The sequence below is a fragment of the Podarcis filfolensis genome (assembly GCF_964270895.1).
Source record: "Podarcis filfolensis genome assembly, chromosome: 5".
Classification (NCBI taxonomy): domain Eukaryota; kingdom Metazoa; phylum Chordata; class Lepidosauria; order Squamata; family Lacertidae; genus Podarcis; species Podarcis filfolensis.
This window is the reverse complement of record NC_139608.1, coordinates 15938203-15960650: the sequence shown is the minus strand read 5'-3', so window position 1 is coordinate 15960650 and position 22448 is coordinate 15938203. Positions and strand designations below refer to the sequence as shown.

At 41.5% G+C, this 22448-nt stretch overlaps 1 protein-coding gene and 1 long non-coding RNA gene across 50 annotated transcripts in view; one reads left to right on the top strand and one right to left on the bottom strand.

The window, feature by feature from the left end:
- LOC310762477 overlaps nucleotides 1-20190 on the top strand; it is a 102111-nt gene extending 81921 nt beyond the window's left edge. Inside the window, exons 2-3 of the long non-coding RNA XR_014548000.1 lie at nucleotides 17381-17426; nucleotides 19823-20190. This is a non-coding gene — a long non-coding RNA (uncharacterized lncRNA). The remainder of the gene's footprint in view (nucleotides 1-17380; nucleotides 17427-19822) is intronic.
- Nucleotides 1-22448, bottom strand: part of MECOM (MDS1 and EVI1 complex locus) — a 473075-nt gene that overhangs the window by 58964 nt on the left and 391663 nt on the right. For all 49 annotated transcript variants that reach the window (XM_083613089.1, XM_083613092.1, XM_083613088.1 and 46 more), the window contains one exon: nucleotides 21237-21371. In XM_083613089.1, coding sequence (XP_083469215.1) covers nucleotides 21237-21371 — 135 coding nt within the window. The remainder of the gene's footprint in view (nucleotides 1-21236; nucleotides 21372-22448) is intronic.

Sequence of the window (22448 nt, the reverse complement as noted above, 5' to 3'; positions counted from 1 at the left end):
TCAGTGAAAAACCATGGCTGCCATGGTCTCAAAAGGTCATGGAGGAACATGTTAATTGGTCCCTAGCTGACTTGGGTTGGGGACTGGAGACTAACTTGACTGATTCACCAATTTACATATTGCATTGTAAAGGAAGCCTAAAGGGGCCCATTCTCAGAATCAGTAAACTTACACGGAGGAGTGTGTATGCATTGACATTAAGATTAATGCTGAAACCTTTTGCATACTTAGCCGAGTTCCACTGAGATTTACCTCTGAGTAAACAGGAACAGGATTGGGCTACATGACACTGATCCAGCTAATTGCTCAGGAAAATTTATGTCTGAAGTGGGGCATGTTTCAGTCCTCTTCCCAGGACACTAACCCACCTCACCCCTTCAGTGTACAGTGGCCAAATGAGAAAAGGGGGTGGGGGCTTGGGCTGCTCTTGTGTTCTTAACAGCAGTTTGACTGGCTAGAAATCAGCAGCTGAAGCTTTCCTTGCAGGGAGATGTCTGGTGATCAAAATGCTGTTAAAGGCACAGCTACAGGGGCATCTTTAAAAGTTTAAAACCCCTGCGTGCATGTTGCAAGAAGTCCCTTCTTAATAATCAGTTTCACTGAAATTATTGAGACTTAAATACGAGTCAGTATACTTAGGACCAGAGTATAGTGGATTAACGCAGAGTAACTAAAATAATGTAAGAAATAATGGGTTGCTTTTTCCTCATAGAAGCTCAATTCACCATTCAAACATGCATGGAAAAATTAAGAAACTTGACCTTTTACCACCTTCTAACAAATTTAAATGTGCAGAAAATGCATGGTTAAAATGGGTTAAAGGGTAATTAATCTGTTACTAGGTCTGTATTTACAAATAAAACGCAGTTTAATGAAATTAATGTTATAGAGAGCCCACCCAATAATGTTTGTTATGTTTAAGGGATCTTCTGACCCCTCTAAAGGTATAAAGGACCCCTGGACAGTTAAGTCCAGTCAAAGGCAACTATGGGGTGCAGCGCTCATCTCACTTCAGGCCAAGGGAGCCAGTGTTTGTCCACAGACAGCTTTCCAGGTCATGTGGCCAGCATGACTAAACTGCTTCTGGCGCATGGAGGACCTTGACGGGTGCCAGAGCGCATGGAAACACTGTTTACCTTCCTGCCGCAGTGGTACCTATTTATCTACTTGCCCTGGTGTTCTTTTGAACTGCTAGGTTGGCAGAAGCTGGGACAGAGCAACTGGAACTCACCCATCTGACACAGAGTCAAATAGCTCACCTTCTGATTGGCTCTACATCTGTACCCTGCCCAGCACAGGAGAAGATGAGCTTTGGAGTAAGCTATGGGCAAATCAATGGGATCCCTATACCCAACAGGGACACAGTTTGTGAAATAAACACTATTATGGTACACCTCTTTCACTCATTTCCCTCCTGGTTTGTGTGCATATTTGATTGGGTCAGAAAAACAAATATGCAAAAGTCTTTATTGCTTTCTCTGCCTCTACTCCCTCCCTTCCCTCCACCTTTCTGAATCACCAAATATGTTAATGTTTCTCATGCAATTCTGCTGGGAAATCCATGAAGCAGTTCCTTAGTTTTTGTAGTTAATATGCAAAAGTCATTTTCATAATGTATCTGATAGAGTGAGAGACAGCGAAAGAATGTGACAATCACACTAGTGATTTGGAGTACACATTTGGGACTTTTGAAAAGGTGACTGAACATGAATGGCAAAACAGAAGCACAGTTAAATGAGCTCAAACTCATTCTCAGCTTTAACTTGATATTTATTGGGCCTTATGAAAACAAGAGTAAAGTAGAGCAAGTCCTGCTGGAGCAAGGGCAAGCCTGCTGCATGCTTCCCCATACAGCTCTGATAATGCACCTCAAGCCTACTCTGCAGCCCGTGCTCACATAATTTTCTCATGAGCAGATACTGCCAATTGTGACAAATGATGCTGTGAGTTGGTGATGTGGACTTTGATTCACTGGGGGCCAGGTTGGGACAACCAAATTCATTTGATCCACGGCTGAAACAGATTTAAGTAAGGCCAGCTTTTAAGTCCTGCAAATAAATCTGATGTCAACATCGCATGCACTGAATATTTGCTTTAAGCAACACTTGCTTTTCCATTTATTAAGATAAATGTATTTAAATCTGACTTTTCTCCAGATCTAATGGCCTTGGTGCATTTGAAAGCGAATAGTAAGTTATGGGCTGATGAGCCCAAGACACGACTGAACTGCTGACTTACAGAGTCTTGGAAGAATGACGGCAAGATGTACAGGTTGCATGCAATAGATGGTCTTCCTTTTGTCCTTCCTTTGGCTTTTAATTTAAGTACCAAAGATTAAGAAGTGGAGTTTATAGTTGTCAGAAAACAACCAGACTCCTGAAAGGTATTGTGTTGAGTAGCAAGAAATGTCTGTCTGCCAATTAACCTCTGATGGGCCATTCGCACATGCAGGTCATCACTTGATGTCTTGTACAATCAGTGACCAGAGATGCAGCAGTGAATTAGCCCTTAGTGACAATGCTGTTGCTCTGGTTTGTATGTCCTGTCATCTACACAACATTGCCTGGGGTGGCAAAGGTAGCTTGCTGCTCTCCTCATGCAGCAAGCTCTGAACCATTTGGGCCCATTCAGGGCCAGCCTTGCCACACAGCAGGGTAAGGAAACCTGGCAGCACGAGGGGGAAACAGATGAAGGTGGGCACTGGTGTCTGAATGGTGCAGGAAGACTTTTAAAAGTTGGTCAGAGTGGTGGGGGTGATGCCATCTGAACTCCATTTCAAACAATGAAATGGCTCTGACTGGTTCCTGTGAAGTTGTGCAGGCGTCTTGTTCACAGGTTGTAAACTGAGAAGGGGTTCTTCTTCTGACAGAGAGACAGAACTCGGAAGCCTTCCCTGCTTCACTTTTAAGGGACAGGACTCCTCTTCGGGCTGCTGTCAAGCAAGTCACCGTCTGCAATTTTGAAACTAATGCTATTGTCCTTTCCTGTCATGTAACTGGCTGAGACCAAAGAGCAGATTTTAAGAAGTACCGTATTTTTTGCACCATAGGACGCACCGGACAATAGGATGCACCTTGTTTTAGAGTGGGGAGAACAAGGGAAAAAAATTCTTCCGCTCTCTGCCCAGCGCCCCTTCAGCGAAGTGGCAGGAGGCGCTGCGCAGAGAGTGGGAGAATTTTCCCCCTCTTGTTTTCCCGCTCTAAAACAAGGTGCCGTTTAAGGTGCGTTCAGGCGGCTACCTTGGAAGGTTCCTTTCGACCTGCTCTTTGGGGCTGGCGGGGGGAAGCCCACCACCAGCCCCAAAGAGCAGGTCAGGGAGCAGCGGAAAGGCGCAGCGGAGAGGCTGCTGCCATAGTCACGCGTCACTTCTCCAGCTGGGAGAGGGTCGCGGGGCTATGGCTTCTTTAGCCCCGTACGCGCTCTCCTGGCCGGAGAGGTGACGCACGGCTATAGAGGCTCCTGCCATAGCCGCGCATCACCTCTCCAGCCGGGAGAGAGTAAGCCGGGCTTCTTTAGCCCCACACGTGCTCTCCCGGCTGGAGAGGTTGTGCGCGGCTATAGAGGCTCCTGCCATAGCCGCGCGTTACCTCTCCAGCCGGGAGAGAGTCGCGGGGGGCTGCTTTAGCCCCGCACGCACTCTCCCGGCTGGAGAGGTGACGCGCGGCTATGGAGGCTCCTGCCATAGCCGCGCGTTACCTCTCCAGCCGGGAGAGGGTCGCGGGGCTATGGCGTCTTCGCTCCATAGGACGCACACACATTTCCCCTTCATTTTTGAAGGGGAAAAAGTGCGTCCTATAGAGCGAAAAATATGGTACAATGTATCAGCTGCTTAACACACATACACACATATTTGGAGATTTTCAAACAAACTGCACATGAAAACAACATAGGATCCTTGATCTCTTAATTAGGGGAGAGCAACAGAATATGCACTGCAAGGGTGGAATGGGGCAGCTAATTAACATACAGTACTCTAATTTAATGCAACTGACATCCTTTCTGTTGCAATCGTGTATTACATTTTGCTTTACAGGAGACACTAAGAAGCTAAAACACTTCCACAATTTTTTCCTTTAAAACTGAGATTGAATGCATTTTTGTAATAAAAGTAAAAACGTGTCACCTAATCACAAGACTTCAAGCACATAATGTTAATAGCTGTCCTATGTATTCGACCCAAGGTCCATCCAGTTCAGGATTCTGCTTCCAAAGAGGGCTTTGGGAAACTTGCAAGTGTGATCTCTGTGCGATAGGCTTCCCTAAGCACAGAGCCTAGGACTTGCCGATCAGAAGGTCGGCAGTTCAATTCCCCGCAATGGTCTGAGCTCCCGTTGCTCGGTCCCTGCTCCTGCCAACCTAGCAGTTCAAAAGCACGTCAAAGTGCAAGTAGATAAATAGGTACCGCTCCGGCGGGAAGGTAAACGGCGTTTCCGTGCGCTGCTCAGTTCGCCAGAAGCAGCCTAGTCATGCTGGCCACATGACCCGGAAGCTGTACGCCAGCTCCCTTGGCCAGTAAAGCGAGATGAGCGCCGCAACCCCAGAGTCGGCCACGACTGGACCTAATGGTCAGGGGTCCCTTTACCCTTTACCCTTTAAGTGCCTGGAACAGAGACGGCTATTGCCTTCATGCCACACATTTGAGCTTCCCAGAGGCATTTGGCAGCCTTCTGATAATCAGCAGCATGCTGCCTCTGAACATGGAAGTTTCATTTAGCTATCCTGGCTGATAGCTATTGACAGTCCTACTATTTCTTGACAAACAAAACAAAAGCACATGTAACATCTGACCTCAAAATGTTTGTGCCAAATTGTATGCTACTGGAATTGGGGGGGGGGGTCACTAGTCATTTTAATATGGTTGCAATAGGCACTCCTAACGTCACATATGTCTCACTCTACTTTTTATATAAAAACACACAGAATTACCCTATTTTGAAAAGCAGGGATTTTTTTTTCTGGACCTGATATAATAGTAAGAGTCTTTTTTAAAAAAAATCAAAAAAGCAATGGAAGGACATCAAGTAAAGGAGCCAAAATGGGTCACAAAACTCTTTGAAAATAAAAGTTTAAAAATTACTTTCACCTTGTATCCATTTTACACAAGCTCTCCATTGTCTCAAAGCTAAACCCAAGTGTATTTATTCCATAGCGCTTTGCCTTTGAAATAGCATTTCTCAATATATGAGTAATATGATTTACTACTTAATGGTAGCCCTGAACTTTCAGTTGTATAGTGGCTCTTAATAACAGTGACCATTACTTCTGTAAGATGACCACCGACATTTCAGAGACCTACGAGGTGCTGGAATGGAGCTTTCTATGTCACAAACAGGCCTTTGCCTCATTCAGACCATTACACAATAACTCACATTATCTGGTTAAGAAGCCCCTAGATATTAACTTTAAAAAGGGAAGGTGCTGGAACTAAAACCTGCCTTAAACACATACGTTCTGAACAAGAAACTCAGTCCTCTCATCCCAGGAATGTGGGCCTTGGCTCTAACTGCTCACTGATGATGGAAAGGCACTCTGTATATGTACAGAGATGTGTACTGCCTCCTATGTAGCCTGAGCCTTTGCATGTTCACTCAGAAGTAAGTCCCATGGAGTTCAATGGAGCCTATTTCTAACTGTGCATAGGTCGGCAGGCTTCACATTTTTCCTTCTCATATTCCAGGATGGAAGATTTCATCATCTATGTCCTGTTAAGGGAGCCCTAGTTCAAATGAAACACCAAGAGCATAGCATGCGATCATTATGAATACCTATCATTTTAAGATGGCTTTCAGATTGCAAAATACATTATAATCCTTACTATTTTCATCTTCGCTATGGTAATGATTATTCCAATTTTTACAACTAGAGAAGTAAGAGCCAAGCATAAGAATGAATTCTGCTGATAAAGGAGTGTGCAATTTACTCAGAACCCTTTGTGACTACTTGAGTTGTAGCTTCTCCAGCTTTAAGCAAAATAACCTGATCTCAAGGGCTGATCTTCCTAGTTTGTGCCTACTCTTTGCAGTCCCTGGCACTTTCATTTTTTCCACTTTCATTGTTCTAAAACTGCTCCACTTAGTGGAAGCTAACAGGTTTTGGGGGGTTTTAAATAAAGTTTTAGAACCCGTATAAATTATTTTCCTACATGTCTTTATTTTGCAGAGCTAAGGCTGCAATCCCAAACACACTTTGATGCACTTTTGACCTCAGTGGAATTTACTTCTGAGTAGACATGTACAGTCAGGAAGCGAGGTAATGTGTCAAGTAAACTGCTGAAGACTATGCAGTGAAAAGCTATGCAGGGCATTGTAACTCACTAAACTAGAAAAATCCTGTTTACACCCACTAGCTTCTGAAACTTCACCTGCCATATTGCATATCTAGACCTCAAGGACTGGATATTTGCTTTAAAATAAAAAGATGAGGTTCTTACCAGGCTGCCAAATTCTGAATTGCAAAATTATATTCCAGAACACACACAGTCCTGTTAATGCAGAATTATTTCTTCGTATCCTATTTTAATTGTATTCTGAAAATTGCCTTACAACAATGAAATAAAACACAGAATAAAGGAAAATAAATGTATTTCAGAATAACAATCGTAGGTGTCAATGTAACAGAGCCACAAAGAAAAGCTACCAAATGGAAATATAGTGATGAGGAAGAAAATTTGAAAATATATTCTATTTCCTTTTAGAGGATGGACAAGTCTTGGCAGTTTATTTTTCCTGGTTGGGCACTGGAAGTTTTATTTATGTTTAACAGCCTGCATTTGGCATGCATAAAGAATAACAGAAGCGTGAATTATGAAAGACCTTCAACCTATCCAGGAAGTTGTAATATTTGAAATAATAGAGAAAATGCACTTCCTGAACAATCCGAAAAGAGAGAGGGAAGGCTCCTCTCCCAGCCACCCCTCACCAACACATTATGGCCTATAGATATTAGTTCACTTTCCTACAGAGGGACCTGTAAGTCCTCAGAGTGAGATTCAGACCTCCTCGTGTCCCAAGACCTATCCAAATAAAACAGCAGAGCCCTCTGTGTTCCTGCGAGCAGGATGGCTACTGAGTGCAGAACCATTTCTAGGGAGCGAAAGAAGACAAAAGAGTCTCAGAAAGTTTAAACTCCAAAGCTCTGTGTAGCTGGTACCGCAGAGCTCTCCTTACCAATGGCAGTGTGTGCCATTTGGATTCGTGAGAATGTAAAGGATTATGATAAAAGGAGAGTGAAACTACTGCCTGTGAACAGAGAAAGAACAGAGCCATTCCCAGTCACCACCCTGCATTAACACATAACTATGGGTCCAATGAAAGACTCCTAACTCTGTAACCCTACTCACCAATGTAGTTGCAACCAGCAAAATGACCTTGTGACCAGGCAGCTACAAGGAAATCACTGCCTCTACCTTAGCAGTAGAACCCCAGGACTGATAAATCCTACTGAGTTTATACATGTGTTAAGAGGGAGCCTTCCTAGAGTACAATGCAGTCACAACAGAAACAACCATTTGAGTCAGCCAGACTTTCAGTTGTCATACTGTTAAATAAATAGCAACAACAGTTCCTCTGGACTGGAAGTATCCACAGGTTTCACACAGACAAAATGATGAGACATTGAAATAATGGCCTCTACAGTCATAATGAGGCCACAAGGACTACCAAAGCCTACAGCGGCTGAATCTTCTGGATCATACAAGGAATCAGAGGGGAAAGAGAATGCTAATAGTTGAACCCCCAGACCATGGTGCAATAGAATGTCTATTCCCTTCAATGTTGCACATGGGAAGCACAAGATGAATGCCAAAAACTGCAATGACCAGGTTTGCAAAGGGGTCTATCACTGGCCAGCTGAAGTGATAAACAGTGTGATGCAAATTTAGGCCTTCACCAATGAACAGCTCAAGTGAAAGACTTCAGGCCCAGGGATATGGCCCAGAGCTCTAGATTGTTGTCCCCTGGGCAACTACCTGGTTGAGAAGAGCATGCCAACTTGATGGCAGGCATCAAGGGTCAGGATCAGTCTCTGCAGCTCTCCAGACACACTCCGTCAGAGCCAGACCACCAATGAGGTGAGGTGAGGTGAAGAATCTGCCTCAGGTAGCAGAAGCACAAGAGCTGGTGCCCTGCCTGCCCCAGACGGAACACCCCACCGCCTCACTGGTGAGAGGAAGGAATGTTGCATGTGGCATTGCTTCTCGTCTCTCCCAGCTCTGGGGCAGAGAAGGCAAGCGGCAACATCTTGAGGAGTGCCCTGGTTCTCGCTGAGTTTGGGGAGAGCTGAAGCGCTCCTGTGTGCAGTGTTGTTGTTCATCTCCCCACCACCACCACCCAGGGCAGAGAAGACGAGCAGCAGCACTTTGAGGAATGCCCCAGCTCTCAAGTTTGGTGGGGGGGGGGCATTCTGATAATAGTGGCGGGGGCAGGGAGTGACACATTCTCATTTCAGGAAACATGTGTAGGGAAAAGTCTGAAGGGGAATGCTAAGGTCCCTGAGAAAGGGGTATTTATCAGAAGAAGAAAAGGTGGGAGGGGAGGAAAAAGATCACAAAACTCACAAAACTGACACAAAACAAACACTAGAAAGGATATAGATGAGAAGGCAGGATTGGTCTGGAAAGAGGGATAACTCCTCCCTAGAGAGGAAGCAGAAGGCTTCAGAAGACCCTGCCTGATCCTTCTAGTAGATCCCTACCAGAAATGCCTCCAATAGCATCTGGTGAACCTCCTTTCTGCCCTAGGCAGAACATGCCCTAGGCACTAACATGATATAAAAAGTGTAATAAGGATGCCTTTGAGCATGTGCAGAATGCTTTGCCTCGGAACACTGGGATAAGAAATTAAAAGCAGCACTTTCAAGCCTGAGATTGAGCTTTCAAGCAACATAACATTTCCAGGATAGTTTGAGATTGGGCAGGTCTTTAGATATTACATTCTGTAGCCAGGCTTCAGCAGGTTTTAGTCCCATGGCTTGATTTCAAGAGGTCAGCCCTGGAGCACATTATGTAAGAATACAGAGCACATGTGGGCCTATGAAACTGCTCAACACTCCCAACTCAGAGACTTAGCTTGTTTCTTTAAATGGTCCATCTAGAATGAGTAGCTAATATTCATTTCACATTTTCTCCCAAGAAATTAAGCCAAGCACAGGAGTGCATAAAGAATATGGATGTTACTGTTACAGCAAGTGAAGGAAGGTGGCTTTAAAGTTGTTTATTATTGCTTTGATAACATAAGACCTGTCCACAGAACCTTCCCCCAACTTAGCTCATTAAATGTACAAAGCTGAGCTGTCGTATGGTATACATACACATACATATATACCTTATGCAGTTCTCAGCATAAATAAAATGCTAGGCTTTGAATTTATAGTAACCATACCTTTCCGTTACAGCTACTGTCTCTTAAAGTGCAAGTTCTCCATTTTTATCACTTGGAGCATAGTAGTGTAATAATATTATAAGGCTTACATTCCAAAGTAGAACACCTGGATGACTTGAGATTGAAAGGATGCTCAAATGTTCTTCTCTATCCCCCAACTCTTGACAGAATCCAAAATTCTGTCTCAACGTTTATCGCCTGCTATGATTAAAACACATCTCAACATAATGGAATGTGTTCCCTGCTTGTCCTACTCAGAGTAGACCCATTGAAATTAGTAGGCACAACTTAGGTTCCTAAATTTCAGTGGGTCTACTGTGAGCAGAATTTAATTGAATACAGCCCATTTACACCTGGGTAGACCAGAGGCAGGTACAGCCAAAACTAGATTGCATTACATTCCCCCCCCCCCCGTCACCCTGCACAAACAAGGCTCAGTCACATTAAAGTCAGTAATATTACAACCCTAAATCCATTTATTAGAAAAGTTACTTTAAGTAAACACTTATATGGGAACAGAACAGCAGCCTTAGATGAATTTTCAAATGTTAATCACTCTACCCAACCTCCATGATCTTAAGAGTGTTGACTTGTAAATCATGTAAATTAAAGTATCATACATCTCACCATAGTGGAGAAGGCTGTGGTCAAGTGATCTGTATGCTATCCAGGTGTTAACTGTTAATGAGCCGTTTCAAGGTCTCTTCTGATTCTTTATCTTTAAATCAGACTTGAACCAAATATCTCTTCTGCTAGGAATGTCTTCTGTAAAGTAGGACCCATGGCCACCCTATGGAATCCTCCCCCTGCATGCTGTTCTGGGGTTTCCTCCAACCCTGTCCCTGCCCCGCCCAGCCAATTTGAGGGAGGAGAAAGGCAAACAGAAAAACATTTATCTAGCAGAAGGCCTCAGATTGGCTTCCACTAGTGGAACTATCTGGCGCTTTGAGTACCATTTTCAGTTTCTTGTAGAGAAGTTTAAGCTTTCAAAGTGTGTAAGGCACAAATCGCTTTTTTAAAATTCCCCTTTTCCATTTGCAATGCAAATACAAAGCCTGGAACCGGGGCAGGGAACCTGTGGTCCTCCAAATGTTGCTGCACTACAACTCCCATCATCCTTCACCATTGCTTATCCTAGCTGCAGCTGATGGAAATTGAATTCCAACAACACCTGGATGGCCACAAACTACCCACCTCTTGCCTAAACTGATCAGCATGTATTGTCAGATTTTGAAAAGCTGTCTCCTGCTTTTTAACATGTATGAACTCACACTTCTCCCAAAGGCGCTATTTTTAGTGACACATGAAAATTCTCAATGCATCACTAGAACTCCCTGTACTACATTGAATGGGATATGAAGGGGATGGGGGAGAGATAGCAGGGCTGGCATTCCTTCTTATCCATTCAAAATGCAGAATTAATCTGAGCTGAAGGGATTGCGCCTCATATCTCCTTAGGGAGGCCCTTTTACGCTTTGCAAATCATAGAGGGGAGGGAACTACCTCAGTGCAGCGGGTGGCTAAATTGCGCTTTGGTACATGCTGTCCTTCTGTCCTATCATTGAATGACAGGGAAGCAGATCTCTGTGGAAAATGGGGCCACACTCAACTCTTCCTCTTCCCGAGGTGAATGAAGGCGGCTCAGTCCACTCATCCACACAGTTCAGAGCCTCCTGCAGTCTAAATGATATCATCGTAGGGCTAGGATTTCAACAGTCTGCCTGAAACAGCAAGCTAGCATGTTGACTTACAAGTCAATTGTTTTGATTTGTCTCTCCCGCTTCCCCAATCCAATGCTCCTCTGCTGCATGTTGTGCCCATGGAATGCGAACGCTCAAATACTGATCTGAGGGGGGTTTCCATTTTCTTCCTACCTCAGACTCAGATCTTCCTGTAACTGCAGAAATGCCGTGGGAAGGAACAGAAGAGCAATGAAATGAGAGGGCTGCAACCTCAGGATACAACCTCAGACATTAGGGCATTGCAGTCTGTTAGCAGCCCATGTTAGGGCTACACCACCTCTAGACAAACAGGCTGACTTATAGGATACCCAAGGGTAGTTGTGTAACAGCAGTAGCAGAGTGGGCAAATTCTGAAAAGACAAAACCAAAGCTCTGAATTTCTCACACACACAAAAGATGAGAGTGGTACAGTCACCAACTAAATGAGCTGGAAAGACTGGACAGTAAAGAGCAGACATCAAGTCTTTGCTGTAATACAAATGAACAAATGAGGCAGCCCCCATGTCATTGCTAAGCAGGTCTGGGTCTTATGAGTGCCTGCATGGAAGACTGCCTGGGAACCCCATGCGCACTGCCATTATGGAAGCAAGGTATGTATAAACGGGGGCAGGGAGCCATTTAGGGGTCTATAGAATCATAGAGTTGTAGAGTTGGAAGGGAATCTTGAGGGTCATCTAATCCAACCCCCTCCAATGCAGGAATATGCAGCTGTCCCATAGGGGAGTCAAACCTGCAACCTTTGCATTATCAGCACCACTCTCTAACCAGCTATCCAGGCCAATTATGTGAACATTTCATTCCTCTTTCAGATATTATACAGAAAGCTTTCACCCTGTCCTTGAGAAGGGGTGAGATTTCCTCTAAAATATTGGGGACGCAGCTATACAGCTGCAAAAAAAAATGTTTTAAGTGCAATATACAATGTGGTACTAGATGGCGATGGTGAGCCTTATGGAAAATTCAATGTATTTTTAAAAACGCTTTTTAAAAAAAGCATTTTCAGAATGCTTTTTTTGTGTGCGTAGATTCCACCTAGGTGAAATTAGATATTCACACAAAAAAGATAATGTGTAATTTCTTGCACATGTCCTTTCAGAGTGGTAAAATGCAAGTTACATGTGTAGATGTGACCTCATGAGGGCCAGTTAATTCTTGGAAGTATAATAAGCTAACTTTGAGAGGAACATCACTTGGTTACCCAAAAGAAAGGCAAGGACACAAGTGACACAGGATGGCAGCATATATGTCTGTTGCATAAGTGACCATTTTTTGCTTGGCATGGGACGCCTGAGTTTTAAAAGCCAAAATGGATGTGTACATGCACAGTGTAGGATGTTACCATTCTTTCTAAGTCCCACGTTCAAAATGACAAGGGCAGGATTAAAATAATAATAATACAGAAACAAACGGCAATGAAGATCATGGACATTTGTTCTTGCAGGACATGTCTCAGAATGGAGATTTTCCTCTCAACATGCAAGTCTGTACCATATCCTGTTCCATGTCTCAAGGCTCTAATTCCAAATTGTTCCTACACTGACCTTCATGGTCATCATCACCCTCATGCCCTGCTTGGGCACTTCCAAAGGTATTTGGCTAGCTGCTGTTGGAAACATGATGCTGAACTAGACCGAAAGTGGTCTGATCTGGCAACACAATTGTTCTGTTCTTAAAGAATAGCAAAGTGACACAGTAGGAATAAAGTACTCCATGTGCTCACCACAGCCCATGCAAGTTTGCTGCACCTACTTCTATGAAATGTTTCAGCTTTGTGGACATAATCAGTTTAGGTTATGTCTGCACTATGACTCATGCTATAGGAATCATAGTATGGAAACATATCCTTGTTTCTTTGCTTTTTTTAAAAAAAAAAAAAAGCTATAACGTGGTATGGGATAGGTCTGCATCAACCTTAATCCAACAGCATCCACCCAACCTGACACAATTTCCAGTCCTGAGCATGCCATGATAAGAACTGGCCAGCCACTCATCAGTATTTATGACAATTTCAAAACCACACCATCTCCCAAACTTGGCTGCAAGCCTTTTACAAGCAGGTACAACACTCTAAAAGCACAACACAATAAAACTAGCAGGATAAAATAGCTGAAATATAAAATACTATATATGAAAACCAGATTATAACTGCTGCACAGCAGTTTGACAAAAAATATATATTAAGCATTTCTGGGAAAGGCTGAGAGTTTCACGATTCTCTAAAGACAAAAGATTTGCAAAGTTGTAGGATAGCCCCCAAAACCATCTCTCAGCCTTGCTTTGGGGCTTGGTGAATGGCTATTATTGCCAGGGAAGTGCTTTTGATTGATTGAGGTAAAACAAAAAGGAGGAGATGGTAGATACGATCATTAAAGTATATAGAGTCCCAGCATTCAGGGCTGATTGCATGACTGACCTGCTGGAATGGGGCTTGTTCTGAGATGTAATGAAAACAGCAGCATATAATATTTTGTGCTACTGAGTTTGCTGTTCTGATTTAGTAGCTTACTGTATATTTTTATAATGATTTTATCTTCTGAAGTTCTTGAATTTATACCGCACATTTCCACCACTGAATTCAGGGTGGCTATTTTATTTTCACAGAAACCCTGAGAGCTAATTATGCTGAGAAACAATGGCTGGACCGCAGCTCACTCACTATGCTTTGTGGGCAAGTGAGGGACCTGAACACAGATTCTCCAAGTCAAAGTTGTAGCCATTATATCACAGTGTACGTATTCGCTAACTGCCTTGAACAAGGTATCTGAAAAAAATTGTACAGACATTTTAAGTAAACCAATAAAACAACTTCAGGTCACATCCAATTGTTTTTTGATCATCCTATCATGCTGCTGGTTTGTAACCTTCAAAGCTTATAACATGCCCACATATGTAGAGGCCAAAATCCGATGCACACTTATTTAAGAGTACTGTATGCTCCATTCAACACACTGAGACTTTTTTCTAAGTAAGAATGTATAGAATGGCCCTGCACATTAACAATTTATTATTGTTATTCAGAGGGAACCCTACACTAATTCCCCTCCACTTCCTCCCCTGTGTATCGTATCTGGTGTGGCCGGCCAGCTTTTATGATGGACAATTGTTTCAGTCACCATAATATACCGTATTTTTCTGTGTATAAGACTAGGGGGTTTTTTAACCAAAAAAATAGGTTTAAGATTGGGGTTCGTTTTATACACGGGTAGTGCTGAGGGGTGTTTTCTTAATTTGAAGTCCCCCAAAATAGGGGGTGTCCTATACATGGAGGCATCTTATATACGGAAAAATACGGTATATTTCACCTTCTGAATCTAGCATGCAACAACCATGCCAGAGAATACCAGTTGCAGTTTTGCTGATTGTGGTGTAGACACCTGTCCATATGCAGTGTGGCATAGAGAACTCAATAAACAAAATGTCAAATCTTCCACCCAGTGTCAGGAAAATGGGGATACTTAACAGTAATATGTTTACACAGGACTTTATTAAATAGATTAATCAACATAATCCCACCTTGAGTAGAATTCAAGGTGAATTTTCTTACGTTCTTCTACTACCAGTTTTAAAAGAAAAACAACAACAACGAACAAAAGGAGTTGGCAGAAACCACTGAGTGAATTACAGCATTTTCACTGTAGGCATCTTTAATCCTCTCTATTATTTCTTAAATGCTTGCAAAGATTATAAGATAATCTCCCATCAACAAATTTCTTTTCACTTAGAGAGAACGGCATGCTTGTCTGATTGTGCCTATTAAAGGCTAGCTGTCCAAGTTCTTTCATTGTGCACTGGCAAGTTTTGAAATGACTTAAGATTTCTGAAAACTTCCTTCCAATTTTAGGGCATCTCAGGACACAACAGAAGTTTAAAGCAAGAGTGGTCAATGCAAGGCCTCTGAATATGATCCATGCTGCCTCTGGAAAACATTTATTCCTCTCCCCCCTCCAAACAACAACAACAATTTATTTATACCCCACCCATCTGGCTGGGTATGCCCAGCCACTCTGAGCGGCTCCCAACAGAATATTAAAAATAGAATCAAACATTAAAAACTTCCCTAAACAGAGCTGCCTTCAGATGTTTTCTAAAAGTCAGGTAGTTGTTAATTTCCTTGACATCTGATGGGAGGGCGTTCCACAGGGCGGGTGCCACTACCGAGAAGGCCCTCTGCCTGGTTCCCTGTAACCTCACTTCTTGCAATGAGGGAACTGCCAGAAGGACCTCAGAGCTGGACCTCAGTGTCTGGGCAGAACGATGGGGGTGGAGATGCTCCTTCAGGTATACTGGGCCGAGGCTATTTAGGGCTTTAAAGGTCAGCACCAACACTTTGAATTGTGCTCGGAAACGTACTGGGAGCCAATGTAGGTCTTTCAGGATTGGTGTTATAGAGTCTCGGCGGCTGCTCCCAGTCACCAGTCTAGCTGCCGCATTCTGGATTAGTTGTAGTTTCTGGGTCACCTTCAAAGGTAGCCCCACGTAGATCGCATTGCAGTAGTCCAAGCGGGAGTTAACTAGAGCATGCACCACTCTGGGGAGACAGTCTGCAGGCAGGTAGGGTCTTAGCCTGTGTACCAGATGGAGCTGGTTGACAGCTGCACTGGACACAGATTTGACTTGTTCCTCCATGGACAGCTGTGAGTCCAAAATGACTCCCAGGCTGCACACCTGGTCCTTCAGGGGCACAGTTACCCCATTCAGGACCAAGGAGTCCTCCATACCTGCCCGCCTCCTGTCCCCCCAAAACAGTACGTCTATCTTGTCAGGATTCAACCTCAATCCATTAGCCACCATCTATCCTCCAACCGCTTCCAGACACTCACACAGGACCTTCACCACCTTCATTGGTTCTGATTTAAAAGAAAAGTAGAACTGGGTATCATCTGATGAACACCCAGCCCAAACCCCCTGATGATCTCTCCCCAATTGGCCTCTGTGGGTACATTACTATATGACAACAGAACATAACTTCCTCAGTTGGGGCAGTGGGAATTAATCGTGGTAAATCAGATTCAGATTTAGTCTTAATGTTGCCTAAATGTTCGTTTGCTTGCTAAATCACACATAATAAATTTAACTGTATGCAAATCAGTACAACTTCCAAATAGTTTACAGGATACATGTACTTGTGAGTACATAGTGCCATTTCTACATATTATACCATAAACAGTCACTAGAAAAAGCCATTGTGGAACTGCTGGTTTCAAGGCAGTTGGGTCAGAAGACTACTGAAACCTACAACCCACTTTTTCCTGAGTAGACTTACTAAGAGCAGCAGCACTGTCCAGAGGACTGTATTCAGGCTAAACTCCCAATCCTAAACCACAGTCAAGAACCCAGTGGAAAAAATGGACTTAGGCGCATGCCTGATCATACCCATCATGTATAAGAAAATGCCTCTAAAAGAACAGCACGGGCATCCAGGCATGTATGTTTAAAACTGCTTAAATTCAAATATATGTGGATGAGGCTGAATGTAAGCAATTGTTGGCAGACTTGAGCCATAGAATGAAACTGCTGCAAATATAAGGTTAGCTTAAAAATGTATCTTCAAAATTACAAAATATTAATTAAATAGGCGGCTTGTGTTTGTGTGTGTAAGCAATGTGTTTTAAAACTATTTAAAGCAAATGCACTGGTGTTTTAAAATAATGGAAGGAACTTGATAAAAAAAATTAATAGTTGTATTATACTTGTTTGACTGTATAATAGCCCTACCATGTTTATTCCCAGTAGAACAAAACCAGGTGTAGTAAAACATGGTCTTTGTAATACAAAGCAAGCTAAAATCCATCTACTAGTCTAATTTTGGCATGAGAACTAACGATGCATTTCATATTTTCACGATTCTCCATCATATGAAGAAATTTAGTGTTATATAAATACACACAATACATATGTTTTTAATATTAAAAATGTTGCATGCCTCCTTACTGGATTTCAAAAAGCAGTCAATGGCCTAGTTGAAGCTCATGGAACATTCTGCTATCTTATAATAATAAAAAATGACTTCGCTATAGTTATATTTTACAGTACAATCATAAACTTGTTCTCAATTGGAATTGCTCCCTGGTATATGCGCTTAGGATTACATACTTTCTCGGGAGTAAATGTGAATTCCCACTCACTGAATTCAGTGGGACTGACTTCCAAATAGACATGCAGAGGATCAGACTGTGAAATATCCACGACTGTAATTTAACATTTCTCTTTTCCATGAGGTTTGCTTTCAATTCTTTTAAGCTTAAACTTTTGTGTTTTTAGGATCAACATCATGCATACCCTTCCAATATGTGCTGGATAAAAACAGGTACGCTTGTCTTATGGCTGATGAAAAAAATGTAGTGGTGTACTGTAACACCAGTATAAGCTGTCTACTTCCATGAGGTATGGGGACTGCTCTATTTCCCTTGAGAATTCTGGAAACCGTAACATAAAGAATGTATAATTTACTACCACCTGGAAAACAGCTATTTAAACATTAAGATACCACAAATTTGTACTTTCAAACTGTCTCACACAAACCAATCTCTTCAAGGCTACAGTTCTCCAAATCTCAAAATTCAGTATATATTAATAAAGTTACTGTATCCCTTAAAAAAAGAGAAAACAAACTTGTATTCAATCAGTCATGAAAACCTATGTGAAGCAGACACAAATTTGTTACAAACCAATGACTGGTAAATTGTAAGAAAGCAGGTTTAGTATGCAAAGATACATACAGATTTGTCCCAAAACACAATAAGAAACTTTTACCAATTTTCCTCAAGCTACCGTCAAGTCCAAACTGACCCCCCCCCAAAAAATGCATTCCACTGAGAAACACGGATGACAAGATCCTATAGACAGCACACTGTAAAGAACGGTAGTACCCTGGAATGGTGGGGGGGGACGACCAATATAACAACCTATTGCACAGTATTTGGAATTCATTATTTGCAAACATCTTGAATTACATACTTTTAAGACTTATTAGACATGACAGGAGATAATAGGACAGCGCTGGGAAATTCTAGATCAACTTTATTGGGAGGGGAAAAGGAATCTATCCCCATCCAGTCTTAAAAGTCCTGTTCTACATCCAATCAAATGAAATATGAGTTGCTCTCAGCATACATGTTTTGACTGCATCCCATTATTCTTGAGCTGTTCATCTTAGTAGGGCTTATTTATATAGTTATAAGAAGGAACCCAGACCTTTTGTAAAGTTGTTCCAAAGTGATGAAATCTGACCTTAGACAAGAAAGGGAGGGGGAGAGGACAGTGGAAGAAGGGAAGCAAAGCACTTTGACAAATAAAAAAAAGAAAGGCTTAAGCATAGACAACAGCAAAAAGTTGTTTTTCTTTGCCTAGGTGTTAAATGATAAAGGCTCTGCTGAGTGGCTAGATTGTAAAGGCTGGAGACCCAGCTGAAACCCTCCAGCAGTCTAGGGCTCATGTCTGTCTTTCAGTTTATCTTGCCTTCAGCGCTATAAATGTGAATTCGACCTTGTTTCATCACACTGACAGCAACAACTTTCCCCTGTCCCAGATAAAGTACAGCATTTGCTAATGAATCTGGCAGGTAATTTGAGGTAATTAGAGATTAACACAATTACTGCTGATCAAGTACTGCTGTCCTTGGTCTCAATAGTTAATAATATATCTCAGTCAACTGGGGTGTTCATTAGGCGATGAGTAGGACTAATTCACCAACTGGCAGGCCTTATTCCTCATGGAGAAACAGAGTGAAACAACAGATCTGGTAAATGGTTCCAGTCAGCTTTTTAAGTCTTGTGTTTAGCACTTGCGTGGTCATACCTATGCTTCCTAGGACCTCCTGAAAATGCAATCCAAATTCTCTCTAGTCATCTGCAAATTCTGGATGTATTCTCTCCGTTTTAATGCCTTATCAGAGAGGTTTTCTTGTGGTGTGTGGGACTGCCTAGAACCCAGAGTGATGTGTATCCATACACATTATATGTAGAAAGAGCACCCTTTTCGAGAGTTTGCATCTACACACACATAATATCAATTTCACAGTTTGATCTGTCCTAGTTTACTTTTACCTCTCCCACTTTGAGGTAAAACAATGGAAGAGGCGGCTTGCCGCATGGAAAGCTCACTTTAAGGCTTGAGATGACATTTACCAACTTGTACCTTGACTCTAAACAGGTTTACTTTGAAGTAAAGGGACCGAGTTCCAATCATGTGTTTATGATATTTGGTGGCCTGTGGCCCATGCTATTAAGTACTAGAATAGGTATGTGTAATTGTTGACCATGTAAAGAGATATGAATTAACTTTCAATCTATTTTTCATGTTCCTTGCGTATCTTGTGCAGTGTACTACACAAAGGGCAAGTGGTTTTTTTCATTTGCAGATTTGAAGAACAATCAGTTATATAAATATATATCTGCAAAAGGTGCAGGATGGTGCAAAAATAAATACCTCTCCAGTGAATTAGGAAAAGAACTTGTTGGCAGTAGTACAGGTGCCATTACCAACTGTGAAAAATGTAAACATTAAAAAGTAACGAGTTCTGTGATGTTAATTCCAAACTGTGTGCATAGGTTGGAGCAAGTGTTAGATGTTTTAAACATATTTCTGTTTAAATCTGACATATGTTTTGTTATTTTTAGAACATTATCAAGATGCAAGCCCTTAGCAACTGCCCCCTTAAATCCATTTGGATTTATTTACTAAATTCACTTTCTTTTCCCCCAGTCAAGCTTTACTATATGTAAAAATAAATTGAGCACAACACTGGCGTTTCCTTTCTGTAAGCGGCTGCACAATCTCAGGATGGATCATTTTTCTCTGCAAACCAGACTGCAACTTTCAGAATGTATATTTCATTTGCTAATGGCCTTTATTGCTTCTTTACTTGAACCATGTGGTCGGCAAGAAAAACCAATAGTGGCCAATTCTGTTTGCTCAATCTTCTATGCCTTTAATATGGAGGCTTTAAGAAGTCAGGACATGAAGATATCTGACCCCAATTCGGAAAAGATTTTGTTTGTGTTATTTGTAAATATGTGAAATTCTGCGAAGGGCAGAGCATAAAACACTGAGTATATCAAGGTAAATAATTTCACTGAAAATAATTGTTTCTAATTGAAACTTTGTGTGTACTTGTGTTTTTTCCCCCTTTTCTTTTACCCTGTCATGCCAAGGCAATTAAATCAATGTTATAACCAACCTACCCGATTTAGGCTGCAATCCTATGCATGCTTACCTGGGTTACTTCTCGGTAGACATTAATAGGATTGCACTGCTTTTATTGACATCAAATATTAACATAATCCATAGCCCCCTGCTCTAACCAGTTTAGTGTTTGCTTTAAAAGTCAATGGTCCTCAAATCCTCTAACTACATTAATTTTTAAAATCACATTATTGTATTTATTTTACATTTATGTACAAGTTAAGCAGAACCTGGAGAAGAGGGGATGCAAAGATGAATAATACAGCATTATACTGTTTCAAAGCTAAATGTCCTTCATTATTTTATCTGGCTGCATTCCAGAAGTGCTATTTAAAGGAACAAATGTAATTAACATCCCATTCCTATACAGATTGAAATTTCTACTACTGCTGTAAATTACCAAGGCAAAAATGGGAAATGATATTATTTATTTCAGAAAGAGGGGTATAAAATGTGCAATGACTGGGAAAATATGTCTGGATATTGATAGGTAGCTGATAGAGGATATTTGAGAAGTTATTTTTACACCTTTCTTCACTGAGATTGATACAAAAGAGTATTTCACAAGTTTCAACTTGACAACTGGGTGCCCTATTTGACCAGAAAATTAGCTAGAAAATATTAGCATCAAACAGGAATATATCCACTTCAAATATGTTTGGGTGATATAAAGATCATGACCCATGCTTGACATAAAAAGGATAAGGATAAGTGGACAAACATTAGGGGAGACATATGCTGCTGTTGCTGCTTTAAAAGCAACCACCACCACCTCTGTTCTGCTTTTCGCATCTGTGCTTTTCAATTTATGTACGCGTAAACAGCAAATAGACCACACCATCCACAACTTTAGGTTGGCTGCTATTCTGTTTTTTTCCTCCCAAGGATATCATAAAGCTCTTAAAAGTAAGCCCAGTAAATGTTCACTACATACCTGATCACTTATTTGACATGCAACAAGGTTGGGCTGATTATAGCATCCAGCAAATCTGATATACTTCAGCCAGTTTCCTACATCTGGCTGACTGGCATCAATGCAGAATTTCACATTGTAATACTCATCCAAGATCTAGAAAGAAAAGAATACAAAACAATAAATTGATGTTGTGTTTTGTTTTGTTTCTTGTCCAAGTTGTACTAATTAAAAAGAAATCCCAGCTCTTCAAAACAAACAAATAGGTTTCTTCAGTAGACTTCACAAAAATGATTAGCTTAAACAAGCCTAATAATTAAAGGAGCAATCAATCTATTGTAAGAGCATTCCCCCCAACATGTTTTGTAGAATCAAAATGCTGTGGAATAATCACTATAAGAACAGATTAATTAAGTGCTGCAAGCTTAGGGAACAGTCATGATTTCAATCATTTTTATGAAATGTTAACTTGTTAATCAGCAAACAGATGCAAAAATGATTAACCACATATAAGGTGTTGCCCTTTAGCATTCTGTGTTTACCATCTTTAATAAAGCCTTTTCCGTTCAAAAGTCTATACTAAATAAAGTTTAGGTTTCGAGGAATTAATTTTCTCCTAATGTTCCATTTATTCCTCTCATATGCAAACCTTGAATCACAACTCTTTAATCAAAGCAAATTGCAGGATTTGGCTAATAACAGGGCCTCTTATGCCACACCAAAGAAAATAAATGCAATAAAATGTAAACACTTGCTTGAAATGTGGCTATGTTCAGCACATGCCCCTAAATGGTTTCAGATATGTGGATAATAAACAAACTTAATGTGATTGCTGGTGGTTACTTTATAAACACCGTCCTATAAGAATAATATTATGATAACTGGCTAATTATTATACATGCAGTTTCACAAATTGCCAGCATACAGGCCTAACCTGAGGTTTCAACTGAGCAGTATTTAAAGTGAAAATATACATCTTAAAACATTTCCCCTATCTTATGGCAAGCATGCTAACCAGCTGGTAGTGGAAAGTTTTTTAAAACCGAACAACCCCCAATACAAAGTGTGTTTGAAAAGAACCGAAAGGGGAAGAAACTGCAGAGAAAGAATCTGAACACATGTTCAGATCCACAACAAACAGTTCTGGCGGCCAAACTGAACGTCCTGGTATTATTTATCATTTAAGTTAATGAAAACCTAAAGGAAGTTTCCTATCAAGGACCAAACAATCTG